At 47.0% G+C, this 14750-nt stretch overlaps 2 protein-coding genes across 2 annotated transcripts; both read left to right on the plus strand.

Moving 5' to 3' along the window:
* Positions 1-3799: 3799 nt before the first annotated feature.
* LOC112077248 (serine/threonine-protein kinase LMTK1) lies at positions 3800-10063 on the plus strand (the record flags this gene model as incomplete). The annotated part of the gene is given in 7 exon segments (XM_024143800.2): positions 3800-5763; positions 6080-6419; positions 7969-8133; positions 8387-8470; positions 8472-8571; positions 8956-9180; positions 9695-10063. Coding segments are annotated over 7 exon segments (2907 nt in total), but the record flags the coding sequence as incomplete, so codon positions are not given.
* On the plus strand, positions 6486-7349 carry LOC139026315 (uncharacterized). The gene has a single exon (XM_070441623.1). The coding sequence runs from the start codon at positions 6584-6586 to the stop codon at positions 7277-7279; it is 696 nt and encodes a 231-aa protein (XP_070297724.1). The 5' UTR covers positions 6486-6583; the 3' UTR covers positions 7280-7349.
* Positions 10064-14750: the final 4687 nt, after the last annotated feature.

Below are 14750 nucleotides of genomic sequence, written 5' to 3' on the forward strand. Positions count from 1 at the left end.
CAGGGAGGTGGAGGCCGGCTCCAACTCCACGTCTCCAGGGATAGATGGTCGGGCTGGGCAGGGACAGTTGTCTGGGCTAGTGGTGGAGGGGCTGGGGCGTGTGGCTGTGGGTGGTGCTGCCAGTCAGGTTGGTCTCAGGGAGTTCCAGCGCTGTTCAAAGTCCTCCTGGACTGAACTGGCCCTCTTGGCACACAGGTAGGTGAGGAGGAGGTGTACCTCCTCACTGTTGGGTCTCTGCTCTGGCTGCAGCCAGCAGAACTGCATCACTTCATACCGGGTGGGGGGGGGGGGTGACAGAGAGAGGGAGGGAGGGAGGAGAGAGGGAGGGATGTGGGGAGGGAGAGAAAGAGGGAGAAAGGGAGGCCAGAGGGAGGGGAGGGAGAGACAGACAGAGGAGGAGGGAGGGACGAGGTAGAGAGAAGAGAGACAGAGGGAGCGCCAGCGGAGGGGAGGAGGGAGGGAGGGAGGAGGAGGGAGGAGGAGGAGGGAGGCAGGAGCAGAGGGTTGGGGAAGGGATGAAGAAGTGTTACTCCGTAATTCTGGAGGTTCATCAATAGTCCATTTATTATGAAAAATTGCTTGTATCACACTGAAATGAGGCAGCACCATGGAATTGATTTAGGAAACAGCAATATGATGAGGAAGTCCTTCGTCAGCTGTTTCTGGCCGCCAGTCTTAACATCTGACGAGAAATATATACAAGCCAGATACAGAAACTGTGATTGGAAAATTGGTCAGCATATAGGAAGGTGTGTGTCTGTGGTGTGTCAGCATTAAATACTCAGGTTGTTTTAAATGAGTAACATGCTTGATAAAAAAACACTATTTGCCAGATCCAGAGAAGATGAATACATAGGTGTTGTGTACTGTATGTGTGAGATGCCAGAAATATGTATTATATGGTGCTGACAAAATGAGAAGCTCATAGCCAGGTTAAAAGGTATTGATTACAACCATGTGACATTAGCGTAAGCTGACGAAGATAGTCGATGGTAGACAAGAGTGGTGTATCCTGCGTAGGCGCCCATGTGCGCCTGCGTTTGTACACTTGTGCGTGTGTGTGTTGTGTGCGCATTAGTGCATTCATGCATGTGTGTGTATGAGTGCATGCGTGTGTGTGTGTTGTCTGTGTATGTGTTACTCACCAGCGCTCAGCCAGGGTACTTTGAGCCGGGGCCTGGTTAGTTTGAGCTGCTGTTCCTTCACAGCGTAGGTCAGGACCTGTCTGTCAGTGTAGTGTCTGTACGGCTGGTTCCCCAACTCAAACAACTCCCAGATAGTCACTCCCAGAGACCTAGAACAGAGACAGACCCATGAAGTAATGTCTTCAGATAGTCACTCCCAGAGACCTAGACAGAGACAAACCCATGAAGTAACGTTTTTCAGATGAGAAATTACATAGCTGACCATGTGGCCTAACTAGAAAAACTCTGGACACCAGATCCCAGAGTTTCTCTTAGGCAGGGAAAACACCAAGCCCTATTCAATAGAGGTTTGATTTGATGTAGCAGGTTTGATTAGCCTTTATTTAGTCCCAGTGTTTGTGCTTGCCATGACAACTCCTTGTCACTCATTGTCATGTCACATCTGGATTGACAATGAGCTATAGAGTTGGAGAAGAGCACAAACTGATCTGGACCAGGCTAGGTTTGGTTGAAGAGCTGTATCGATAACACCACAAACAGACTGGGACCAGGCTAGGTTTGGTTGAAGAGCTGTATCAATAACACCAACAACAGACTAGGACCAGGCTAGGTTTGTGAAGAGCTGTATCAATAACACCACAAACAGACTGGGACCAGGCTAGGTTTGGTTGAAGAGCGTATCGATAACACCACAAACAGACTGGGACCAGGCAGGTTGGTTGAAGAGCTGTATCGATAACACCACAAAACAGACTGGGACCAGGCTAGGTTTGGTTGAAGAGCTGTATCGATAACACCACAAACAGACTGGGACCAGGCTAGGTTTGGTTGAAGAGCTGTATCGATAACACACAAAACAGACTGGACCAGGCTAGGTTTGGTTGAAGAGCTGTATCAAACACCCACAAACAGACTGGGACCAGGCTAGGTTGGTGAAGAGCTGTGTCAATAACACCACAAACAGACGGGACCAGCTAGTTTGGTTGAAGAGCTGTATCGTTGACCTTAACAAATAACACCGTAGGGGCTGAGTTCAACCATAGTGTATTGGTTGCTGACACCATTCATAACCTACACCCTGACCCCTGACCCCTTCCCCCTGCTCACCAGACGTTGCTGTCCTTAGTCTGGTCCACCACTAGTATGTTACCATGCACCTCGTCTATGAGCTCTGGGGCGATCCAACGCAGCGGCACCCAGAATCTGGTCTGGAGTCACAAAGTAGTCATCCTACAGAGTAGAATAAAGCAGAATCATTTGATTGAAATACTACTTTATCGTCTGTCTGTTACAATGGAAACTATTCTTCTGCCCCACCCCCTATTCAGTATGTAGAAAATACATAATAAAATTACAATATAACCAAGACTGGTTTATTACTGTAGATTCACCAAGACTGGTTTATTACTGTAAATCACCAGACTGGTTTATTACTGTAGATCATCAAGCCTGGTTAATACTGTAGACTCATCAAGACTGGAATTACTGTAGATCACCAAGACTGGTTTATTACTGTAGACTCATCCAGACTGGTTTATTACTGTAGACTCATCAGCCTGGTTTATTACTGTAGATTCACCAAGACTGGTTTATTACTGTAGATTCACCAAGACGGTTTATTACTGTAGACTCACCAAGACTGGTTTATTACTGTAGATTCACCAAGACTTGGTTTATTACTGTAGATCTATCAAGACTGGTTTATTACTGTAGACTCATCAAGACTGGTTTATTACGTTAGACTCACCAAGACTGGTTTATTACTGTAGATTCACCAAGACTGGTTATTTACTGTAGACTCATCAAGACTGGTTTATTACTGTAGGATCACCAAGACTGGTTTATTACTGTAAATTCACCAAGACTGGTTTATTACTGTAGATTCACCAAGACTGGTATTACTGTAGACTCACAAGACTGGTTTATTACTGTAGATCATCAAGACTGGTTATATACTGTAGACTCATCCAGACTGGTTTATTACTGTAGACTCACCAAGACTGGGTTATTACTGTAGATTCACCAAGACTGGTTTATTTACTGTAGATTCACCAAGACTGGTTTATTACTGTAGACTCACCAAGACTGGTTTATTTACTGTAGACTCATCAGAACTGGTTTATTACTGTAGATTCACCAAGACTGGTTTATTACTGTAGATTCACCAAGACTGGATTTAATTACTGTAATTCACCAAGGACTCGGTTTATTACTGTAGACTCATCCAGACTGGTTTTATACTGTAGATCACCAAGACTGTTTATTACTGTAGAACTCATCAAGACTGGTTTATTACTGTAGACTCACCAAGACTGGTTATATCACTGTAGACTTCACCAAGACTTGGTTTATTACTGTAGACTCTCAAGAACTGGTTTATTTACTGTAGATCACAAGAACTGGTTTATTACTGTAGACTCATCCAAGACTGGTTTATTACTGTAGACTCACCAAGACTGGTTTATACTGTAGAGCTCATCAAAGACTGGTTTATACCTGTAGACTCACCAAGACTGGTTTATTACTGTAGACTCACCAGAACTGGTTTATTACTGTAGATTCACCAAGACTGGTTTATTACTGTAGATTCACCAAGACTGGTTTATTACTGTAGACTCATATCAGACGGTTTATTACTGTTAGACTTATCAAAACTTGTTTCCACCTCCCGCAACTCCTTCCCCCTCCTAGAACACTTCTCCCAGGACAGCTTCCACTCCGACAGCGGTGACGACATCCTGACCGTGACAGAGACCAGCTATGGTGGGCTCAACTTTGAGTACAAGTGGGAGCAGGCGAGAGCTGAGCAGCCATACTGTTCCTCATCRACCAGCGGGCCTCTGGGCCAGGGCAACCCTCACTACCAGGACGTATACTACCCCGTCGGGAACACCTCCACCTCGGGCAGCTGTAAAGGGGACGGAGGGGGTGGAGGGCTTGCTCTGGGGGTCTCCCCATCCTACTACGAGTCCGACCACTCCGGATCGGGGTCGGGGTCGGGGGTCGGGGTGGTGCCGGTGTTGAGCGCTCACAGCCCTTCCGTCGGCAGTGAGTACTACATCCGTATTGAGGAGCCGGTGGGGTGTAATATCAACCTGGATGATAGTGTGGTTGACTACAGCCCCGGGTTGGCGGCTGAGGATGGCAGCCTCTCCTCAGGGAGCAGAACCCCACAGCCCCAGTCCCAGTCCCAGTCCCAGCCCAGTGCCTACTGGTCAGCAGCAGCAGGCGACAGCAGTGGGGGTAAACACAGTACCTATGACTCTGACAATAGCCCGGCCGTGTCCCTGACCATGGAGCCTCTCCTGAGACAGACAGCCAGCACAGCCAGTCCCGTGGAGCTGGGGCGGTCCCACCAGTACTTCTCACCCAATCAGAGACAGGCTTTCTACTGTGAACAGTCGCCCATTCGAGAGACGTGTTGCCAATCACCAGAGGACACGCCCATAATGTCCCAGCTGAACCTGCATCATCCAATGGGGAGGCTGGAAACCCCTCTGGGGGTGGGGTCCTCCCACTCCCAGTGCCTGAGTAGCCCTAGTCTGGGACACTGTGACCCCTACCTCGAGGCTAGCCAAGGCTTCACCACCACAGCCAGGAGGACGGTTAGTGAAGGCTACTATGACATGATGGGTCCCCTCAGAAAGACTCTACCCATGGCTAACCATATTAGCATCGACGTGGAGACAGGGGACGGGGGACTTTTGGTGGGGGGCAGGAGGAGAGGAGAAAGTGACACTCGGGACATCGACGATGGTGATCTCTTCTCTGAGAAAGAAGCCACCAACTGGACCTCCAACCACTCYGCCAATAACAACAGCATGACTTTTGACCTTAGGCAGACGGGCCAATCACAGGACAGCTGTCTGGACCTCCATTACACCAACACCACYACACACTCCTCTACTGTAACAGGCTCGTGTAACAGTAGCAACATGTGCCAGCAGCACAGCTCCAGAGCCTTCAGCTATATGGAGGCCACAGGGGGAGAGAGCGCTGTCCTCTCTTCCTCTAGCAGACCCAGTGAGGGCAGTAGTGCTACTACATATAGTCACCTGTGTCACGGAGCTAGAGATAAACCTGTGTGTCTCTCAGACCACTCTACCCTAGATCATCTAAGAGGTGATGCTGTTGACTCTCTCTCCAGCTCTTCTGTTGCTGTCAAGTGTGTTAACCTCAAAGGTAGTGTAAAGGACAGCGTCCCCACCACCAAAACTACAACTACGGTGTCTGTAGAGGGACACAGTAAAAACCCATCTCTGATTACAGGAGAGAGGCAATTCTCTGATCCCAAGATGATCCRAGAACCAGGCTATATCCAATCCCCGTCCACATACATGGAGCTTGACAATCGCACAGGCCTCAGCACTAAGGCAGTCCTGACAGAGAAACAGGGGGGTAATGTTTGGGAGATACCTTCACATGTTAAAGACATTAGAGGTCCAGCGGAGGTGATGTCTGGTGGTGTGGGGGAGAGGAGGCTGGGGATGGGGTTGGCCCACCCTGAAGGGTACTGCTGGAGCCGGTCGGGTCCTGTGTTGAGGCTAGCAGAGGGTGGACAGAGGGTTGGAGATGGCCGGTCATTCCAGCATCAGCCTAGTGGACATCAGCAACTGTAGTTACGACGATGAGGACGATGACATAACAGATATCACTTCTGGAATTTTGGCCGACTACTCCCTGGACTATGCTGACGAGGTCGGAGACGATCTAAGCCCCGCCACCACCCCCACGGCTCCCTGCAGAACCCGGTGGGAACCCCCGACTCCGTGGACACCCTGAACATGCTGTCGCTGTCGTTGTCGGTTACCACTGCAGCCCCTGTGAGGCCTTCAGCCTTGATGACGTCTTTCTCCATCCCTCTCCTCCCTCTCCTCCTCTTTCACCTCCTCTTCTTTCACCTCCTCATCTCTCCTCCCCAAGTCCCTGGACAGTGGCTACGACACAGAGAACAATGAAAGCCCAGAGTTCATCCTAAAGGAGGGAGGTGGGAATGGGGAGTTCCTATTGGACTGCGAAGGAAACGAGCAACAACACCCAGTCCTCAGTGGGAGCCACCTGGCCCGCGGTGGGGTAGCCTGGGCGAGGTCGGACCAGATGGTCCTTCAGCAAGTGGACCTGGGTGATGGGGTTGGGGTCACTCTGTGTACCTCTTCCTCCTCTGGCTGCACTGAGCTGCAGCTAAAGGGACTAAGTGACAAGAATCCGTTAATGGACTCTGCCTACTTCTCTGACTACGACGCGGAGAATGAGAGGGTCCCCAGGATGAAGGGAGTAACTTCTTCTCCAGTCCAGGAGATAAGAAGGCTTTGTGGGGCACACAGCCTCGAAACAGAGGATAAGGTCGGCGAGGAGAGATGACCTCCAACCACAGATGGAGAGAGAGGACGGTTACCGTGACCTGACAGACCTGACAGGAAACACAAACACAAATACAAATGGAGTGGTGGTGTTTGACACTACCACAGGTTCCTCTCCCTCCTCGGACCCCGGCCCGCGCCTCTCCATGCTGGCCCCTTCCCCCCTCAGATGGGGGGCTGCTGGCCAAAGAGTCCGCCCCTGACGATGCTGTAGGCCTGGAGTCTGAGCACAGCGGCGAGGAGCCGGCATCTGGGTGCAGCTCCACCATGGTGTCTGAGGGTTCCTCCACAGTGCAGGAGGCTTCAGCCAGACACCCTGACCAGGAGAACCATCACAGGGCCTCAGACGATGACTACTCCCCCATCCAGTCCCTGGGCTCCGACTCTACCATAGACTACAGAGAGGAGGTGATGAAAGAGAAGGAGGAGGACGGGGAGGGAGAGCAGGGATCTACTGAGGAGGACATGCCAGAGTTTAATCAGGTCGACGAGGATGGAGAGAATGGAGAGAGAGGAGGAGAAGAGGAGGAGTATGAGGAGTTAGAGGAGGAGAACGAAGAGGAGAAGGCTGGCTACAGCAGACACCAGAACGGTCCTGTTGGCTTCCTCACCTCATCTCCATCGCTCCTCTCCTGCTCCCCCTCACTCCAGGAGCTGTGTCGGGAGGTGGAGAGGCGAGCTCCTCTAACAGAGGGGGAGGAGTCAGACGACAGTGAGTCAGAGGGGAGCTGCGGAGCTACAACCTCAGGAGGAGCTGAGCGAGGAGGACAGTGAGGGGAGGTTGGTTATATATTGGTTATATTCACGTTCCCCATTTTCCTACATGATTTTATTCTATTTTAAACCTGAGTCCGCAATAGGAGCAGCAGCGCCACTGGTCACCCCAGGCGCATTTCTTATCGTTTTAGTTCAGAGGAAATGAGCATCCAGCGTCGTGGTAAAACAGAATGGTAGTATATACTCTGCGTTCTATCTGGCATGCAATGATGTGCATGATGTCGACATGAAGTCATGTATTTTTGTTGTAGTATCACAAACCGGCCACAGGAGTCTGGTGTCACTTATTTGGAGGACAGGCTCGTGGTAATGGCTGGAGCAAATAAGTGGAATAGTATCAAATACATCAAACACATGATTCCATGTTTGGTCCATCCATTTGCTCGGTTTCAGACATATTATGAGCCGCCTCCCCTCAGCAGCCTCCTGTGAAACAGAGGTGGGCGTTTCGCCCTGTAGATTGGAGCTTTAATCATGAAAGCAGTGTTTCCCAACCTGAGGAACATTATGTGTTTCTGGCCAAGTACTAACACAGTTAATTCAACTCATCAACTCATCATGAATAGTGGAATCAGGTGTGTTAATGCTAGGGTAAAAACTACAATGTGCTCCACTTTGGGTCCCAGGACCAGGATTAAGACACACTGGTGTGAAGTGTGTTGTGACTGACTCACTTGACTTGATAGGTGATGGGGGTGCCGGTGGTGGTGAGCGATAGTAGTGGGGCCAGAAACCTCCGCAGCCTCCTCAAGATGCCTACGCTCCTCACACAGTCCTTCTGTGACAAGCTAGACAGGAAGAAGAAAGCCGTGTCCTTCTTTGATGACGTCACCGTCTTCCTGTTCGACCAGGTCAGTCACTCTGCAAGCATAGTGACATCACTATGGTCAACCAATGGCAATACTTCATTCTGGATTTTAAAAAGGCACCAGGCATTATAGAGCATTCATAGTCTTTATAACCACTGCATAGATGCATCACAAATCATTTATAAGCAGTCACACAACATAAAAGTGGTGTTTAAAGTTGGACCAGTTGAATTATTGTTTTCTGTACTGGTAGATGTATTTGAGACTTTCTGACTGATTTCTCTTTCACCTCCAGGAGAGCCCCACAGGAGAGCTGGCTGACTTCACGTTTCCCCCAGGAGCAGAGTCCAGCGGCCAGGCCTCGGGCGGGGAGAACCCCCAACCGACCACCACCACCACCCCACCATGGGCCACCACCTCCACCCCCGGACAGGGCACCACACGCCTCAGAGGACTCTGATTGCAACATGTCAGAAGACGGTAAGAGTGAAAAATACTTTCAGTTATAAGAACAGTTAGAGACCAAGAGTGTTAAGAATGGATCCCTGAGGGATACAAGAACAGTAAGAGCCAACAGGGTTAACAATGGGTCCCTGAGGGATACAAGAACAGTACGAGACCAAGAGGGTTAAATGGATCCCTAGGGATACAAGAACAGTACGAGACCAAGAGGTTAAGAATGGATCCCTGAGGGATACAAGAACAGTACGAGACCAAGAGGGTTAAGAATGGATCCCTGAGGGAATCCACAAGCTATATCAGGTATACTGTATCAGTTCTAACCCCCTCTCCTCTGTGTGTGTGGTGTGTGTGTGTGTGTGTGTGTGTGTCGTGTGTGTGTGTTGTGTGTGCGCGCATATTCAGGTGGTGGGTTTGAGTGGGAGGATGACATCCCATTGATGACCAGCCCGTTGTCCAGCCCGTCTACAGCTGAGCCACCGGTCTCCGATCCCATCCCGGTCCCTGCTGCCAAGCCTCCCGAGGACAAGCCGGTAGCAGTAACAGCAGCATCACAGTTCTCCCGTTTCAGCGTGTCCCGCTCCCGCTTCCTCATCACACACGTCCCCAATCCAGACATGAACTCTGGAGGTCAGTCCTGGTGAACACACCCTGGTACTGTAGTAGTCACTAGTGTCCTGTTAACCTCCCTGTACTGTAGTACTGTAGTAGTCACTAGTGTCCTGTTAACACTCCCCTGGTACTGTAGTACTGTAGTAGTCACTAGTGTCCTGTTCACAATACTGCCCAGCCTAGCTGTACTGGGTTGACTGGTTACGTAGTGCTTGTTATACTGAGACTAGCTGATTAGCTGTACGTAGTGCCTGTTCACAATACTGTTCCCAGCCTACTGTATGGCTGGTTACGTAGTGCCTTGTTCACAATACTACCCAGCTAGCTGTACTGGGTTGACGTAGTGCCTTGTTCACAATACTGAGCCCAGCTAGCTGTACTGAGCTGGTGTGGTTATGCTCCACCATAGCTGCTGGAGTGGACAATGTACTGTCAAAAGAAAGAGCAGCACAGTACAGGTTAGGTCGACAGATAGTGTGAAAAGGGAAAATGTCACATCTGCGCTAACGAATCCTCTTCTCTTGTCTCACAGGGAGCAGTGACGATGGAGAGAGGCAGTGAAAGAAGGATTGAAGGGGTCTTCTCCATGACAGGAGGGTGTTTACCTCCTCTCCTAGTATGACTACCAGGTGTTCAGACCTGGGATCAACAGCACCTGATGACCCTGTATGAGCCAATGCCTCGTATCGTAGTGACACAACATCTACATCCCAAATGACAGCCTATTCCCTATGTGCCCTGGTCAACAATAGTGGAAAACATAGGGAACAGGTGCCATTTGGGATGCAGACAAACACCTTAAATGGTTCCTTCTCTTACTTTGTATTATTACTCCGGAGAGAGACAGAGAGATAGCTGTAGGAATGATGACAGAGTCCTGAGAGGACCACAACCAAGCAGTATGTGACTGATAATATAGATGTATTAGAGATATATAACATCTACACTTATGACAATTATTAATAACTTATTTGCTCAAATCATCATTGACGTTCATTAGCGACAAGTCATTTGGGGAAACGGAAAAAGAAGAAACAAGAAAAAAATTACAGACTTGGTCTCATTGCTGCTCTCTCGTTGGCTGCTTTGGTCCTCCATCTGCTTGCTCATTGGCTGGTTGGATCTTCTAGAACAGTGTTACAGCGCTTCCCTGGAGCCATTGAATAACGTCTGATGACCGCCCCACAGGAAGCTGCTGGGGTTCAAAGATGGAGACAAACCCCCGCCCTTTACAAATGACAGAGGAATAGGGGTGGGGTGCTGTGAAACTTACTGTGCCCCATGACAAAACCACAGGAAGGTGGACGGTCTTGCTGATGTTTAGTTCAGGGATAAAAAAGGTATTATTATGATGTTATACCATAACATTGTTGAATATGTTTTCTGATTGGCTTGAAGGGCATTCTAGAGCGTGCATTATTTCCGTATAACTCACGGTATATTTGCACGGTAGAAAGGCTATAGTTGTTCTTACATATATGTTTGAGCTGCTTTTGAAAGCAAAAGTTCAATTGAAAACATTATTGGCATGTTTGAATTTTATTTTCATAATGGCGAGCTAGGACTGAAGGTTTGGTTAGCTAAACTAGCATGTTGTTTGTTTGGTTACCAAGGCAACCACTGTCGCTGTCTAGTAAACTTGCTACTTCAGTGGATGTTAAACACATTTCTACTGGCAAATTAACACATTTCTAGCAGCAAATGTGTTCAATTATAGCCCTGGTATAAAAGGATAATCAACTTGGGGCTCTATGCATACTCTGGAAAAGTGGAAGGTCAGCTGGAACACCTCCCACATCGTTCATTATTTTCCATAGAACGCATAGCCTCTGGTTGATTTCCCTTACATAACAGATCATTAGAACCAGAGCCCTGTTGAAATGTATGTTATAATATATATGGCTCTGCTTACAACTTGGTAACACTGTTATGTGTCTGTTTCACAGTTCTTTGTAACGTTAGTTACTCCTCCCCTTACAAAAAAAGGTTGCCGTCTTTAAACTGCAGTAAAAGTGCAGTAACTGCAGTCAACTGTGGTATTTTGGATGCATAATGCAGATAATGATCAGTGAACTGTAGTAAAAAAAAAAAAAGGTTATTTTGGACACAGTATTTCAGCATACTGCAGTTATACTGCACTCTAACGGCAATCTTTTTGTAAGGGTCCTCTCTCTGGTCAATGAAGACCTCCACATCTGTTCAAAATGCACTTCCTCTATTGAATTATTAGGCCAGTTGAGAAGCTCTAAATTATATATATAGGGTAAGCGTGAAAATTGGAACACATTTTTTTGTACTGAACAAATCTGTAAGAGTGCCATTTCAGCCAAGCGTTGTAGGAGCCTGTTAGTAGCACCACCTATAGATCGATGTTGAAAATACATCTACTTACCTGCATTTACGTTTCAGGTCACCCCTGTGTTGGGTCTACATGACTAAATATAAGGCGGAGAACACTGTTTGTAATGTTAATGTAATGGATCTGTTACAGCATAGATCCTGAGGGTCGTGTCATTAGGTATGAATAGGGGGGGAAGTACTGAAATGAGGGTGAGACTATCTGGACTTTACAATTATATATATATTTAACTAGGCAAGTCAGTTAAGAACAAATTCTTATTTACAATGAAAGCCTACCGAGGAACTGCCTTGTTCAGGGGCAGAACGACAGATTTTACCTTATCAGCTCGGGGATTCGATCTAGCAACCTTTCGGTTACTGGCTCTAACCACAAGGCTACCTGCCGCCCACTTGTCCGACTTGTCTAATAAGACACGCTCATTAACGTTTTTCATTGCATAACCTTTTCCGTTAAGTGCCCTAATGAACGTGACCCAGGATCCCTGTTTGTGTCTGTCCCTGGAAACTCAAGGGTCAGTTGGTAACAAAACATTATTAGTGTATTATAATGCATTATAAAGGACGCTATAAAGCATTATACATTACTGTCTAGSCCATGTAATGATTCATACAGTAGCTTTGCTCACGTTTCATTTAACCAGCAATACAATGAGTGGAATGTGACGGAGGGAGAGAAAAGAGGGATGAATAGAAGAAAGAGATTTGCATCCTAAAATGGCACCCTATTCCCTTTTATAGTGCACTACTTGACTAGAACCCAATGGGCCCTTTATAGTAGACTACTTTCGATCAGGGCCCATAGAGCATTTGGGACGCCACCCAGGTGAAGCCACAGCCAAACTGGTTTGGTCATAATATCTCTTCTGGACGGTTTTCCTGGACACAGATGAATCATAGTCCTGGACTAACAAACACTTTCAATAGAGAATCACCATTAAAATAGGTTTTGAGACCAGGACTTATTCTGTGTCTGGGAAACCAGCCCTGTATGTTTAAATGCAAGAGCGCCTTTCAATTCAACTACATGTCTATACTATATCTGTCATGAAGCTGTGATTGTCACCGGTCTACCTACACCATCTAATGCAGGTCTATTTTATTACATGTAAGAGATGGTTATCTGTACAGGTGTTCAAGGTGTACAGACATTGCAACAGGACGGTTACAGATTGGCACATCTCACATAATAATGTATGAATGTTATCAACATGTTTCAAGATCATTTGACRTGGTTTTACTACTGCTGTACCCTCTCCTCTCCTTCRGGGGCCATGTATCAAGCYTCTCAAAGCAGGAGTGCTGACTTAGGATCAGTTTGGCCTTTTAGATCGCAATAAATAAGATCACACAGGCAGGACCTGATCCTAGATCAGTACTCATTCTCTGAGACACTTGATACATACACCGCCCTGATTCTCCTGAGTCACTAAAAGGGACAATTCTAGTTTTTCTCTCGCTCTGCCTGCCTTTTAAGTTTTTCACATTCTGCAAGAAGAGAGACTTTTCCCCTAGTATTTCTTATTTACCAATATGAGTATGTTTCTGAAATGGCATCATATTCTCTGTATAGTGCACTAAGAAAAATACTCATATTTTTGCACTATATAGGGAATATAGGCCATTTCAGTCACAACTTTAACCTCTATGGGATCGGTGTCCCCCAATGGGACGGTTGAGCTAATATGATTAGCATGACGTTTTAAGTAACAAGAAGATATCCCAGGACATAGACATATCTGATATGGCCAGAAAGCTTAAATTCCTGTTAATCTAKCTGCACTGRKCAATTTACAGTAACAGTGAAAGAATACCATGCTATTCTTTGAGMYGAGTGCACAGTTATGTACTTGAAAYTGTATCAATAAACCAATTAGACACATTTGGGCAGACTTGATACAACATTTTGAACAGTAATGCAATGGTTTATTGGAACAGTCTAAAACTTTGCACATACCCTGCTGCCATCGTATTTTAGACACCCCAACTTTAAAGTAATCCACTGCAGCCAGATTGTGGAGTTACTTACCCGCTCCTCTCTCGCTCTCTGTGGAGCATAAGTCTCAACCAGTCCATGCGGCTTTTCTAAATAGTGACGGGTGCGTAAAGATGTACTTATCACAAATTCCTCGTTTTCGCTGTGTTTGCCGTATTGTACATTGCTTTTGTCATTCGCACAATATCAATGATCCCATTTTAGCTTCAAGGCAGGGCCATTGAAATTCCTAAAAGGTAGTTGCGCGATTAATGGCACACTAAAACATGTCGCGCGCCATAGTTTTGAAACACAGTGGATAGTGCTAAAACAATTCTGCCATATCTGAATTCTGCCATCTTTATGCAGTTGGCCATTTGCCAAAGAGAAAGGACAACAATAACCAATGGCTAAGCTATATAGACAATTGATATGAGTTGAGAGTTGACTAGGTGAGATGGGTTGGTCCGTACACCAGTAGTAACACCATCATGGACCCCAGGAAGAGTAGTGCTGCTTTTGCAACAGCTAATGGGGATTCTAATAAAATACCAAATACCAAATCATCATCAGTCTATAGATCCATTCTAGCCTGGTCCCAGATCTGCTGGTGCTCTTTCAACTCATTGTCAAGCCAAACATTTGACATACACAATTCCACAAGGTGTTGGTAAGAGAGCAGAAAGCGACTGGCATCCAGGCTAGTTCCATTCCTCAAGGCCTATGTCTTAGTTTCATGGCTGTCGTGAAAGTAGAATTCAAGACAAAAAATCAAGACAGTTTTTTTCCCCTCTTGTGTCTGTCACATTTATTGCTTTGTTTACTGTAATTAAGGCGCCTGAGCAATTGAGCAAATTAATCAGCTGCATTCCCACTTTGAAAGTAAGGTTGCAAATGTATGTTTTGCACCCCCACATTTTTGGGCCAGAAAAGTATCATGACCCATTGGGTCATTTGTCATCACGCTTGTAGTCTTTAGCAACCTGGGAATCAGTGAAACTCTCCTGGGGGGGCTGTGCCGAGTCTGTGCAAGAAATCCTGTCAGTGAATGTACTGCCATCACAGAACCCTGAGCCTGTGTATGGATGTATTTGAGTGGACTGTGATTGAATAAGTGGGATTGGTTCTTAGTTGACGTGTTTTATTTGGTGTGATGTCGTTTATCCCATGTCCCACGTTTTTTTTTTATACTCTACCAGCTGGTGGCGATAATGCGCCATTACATTGGATACCAACCGCAGTTAAACCCCATCGA

The sequence above is a fragment of the Salvelinus sp. IW2-2015 genome, unplaced genomic scaffold (genome assembly GCF_002910315.2).
Source record: "Salvelinus sp. IW2-2015 unplaced genomic scaffold, ASM291031v2 Un_scaffold4405, whole genome shotgun sequence".
In the NCBI taxonomy this organism is placed as follows: domain Eukaryota; kingdom Metazoa; phylum Chordata; class Actinopteri; order Salmoniformes; family Salmonidae; genus Salvelinus; species Salvelinus sp. IW2-2015.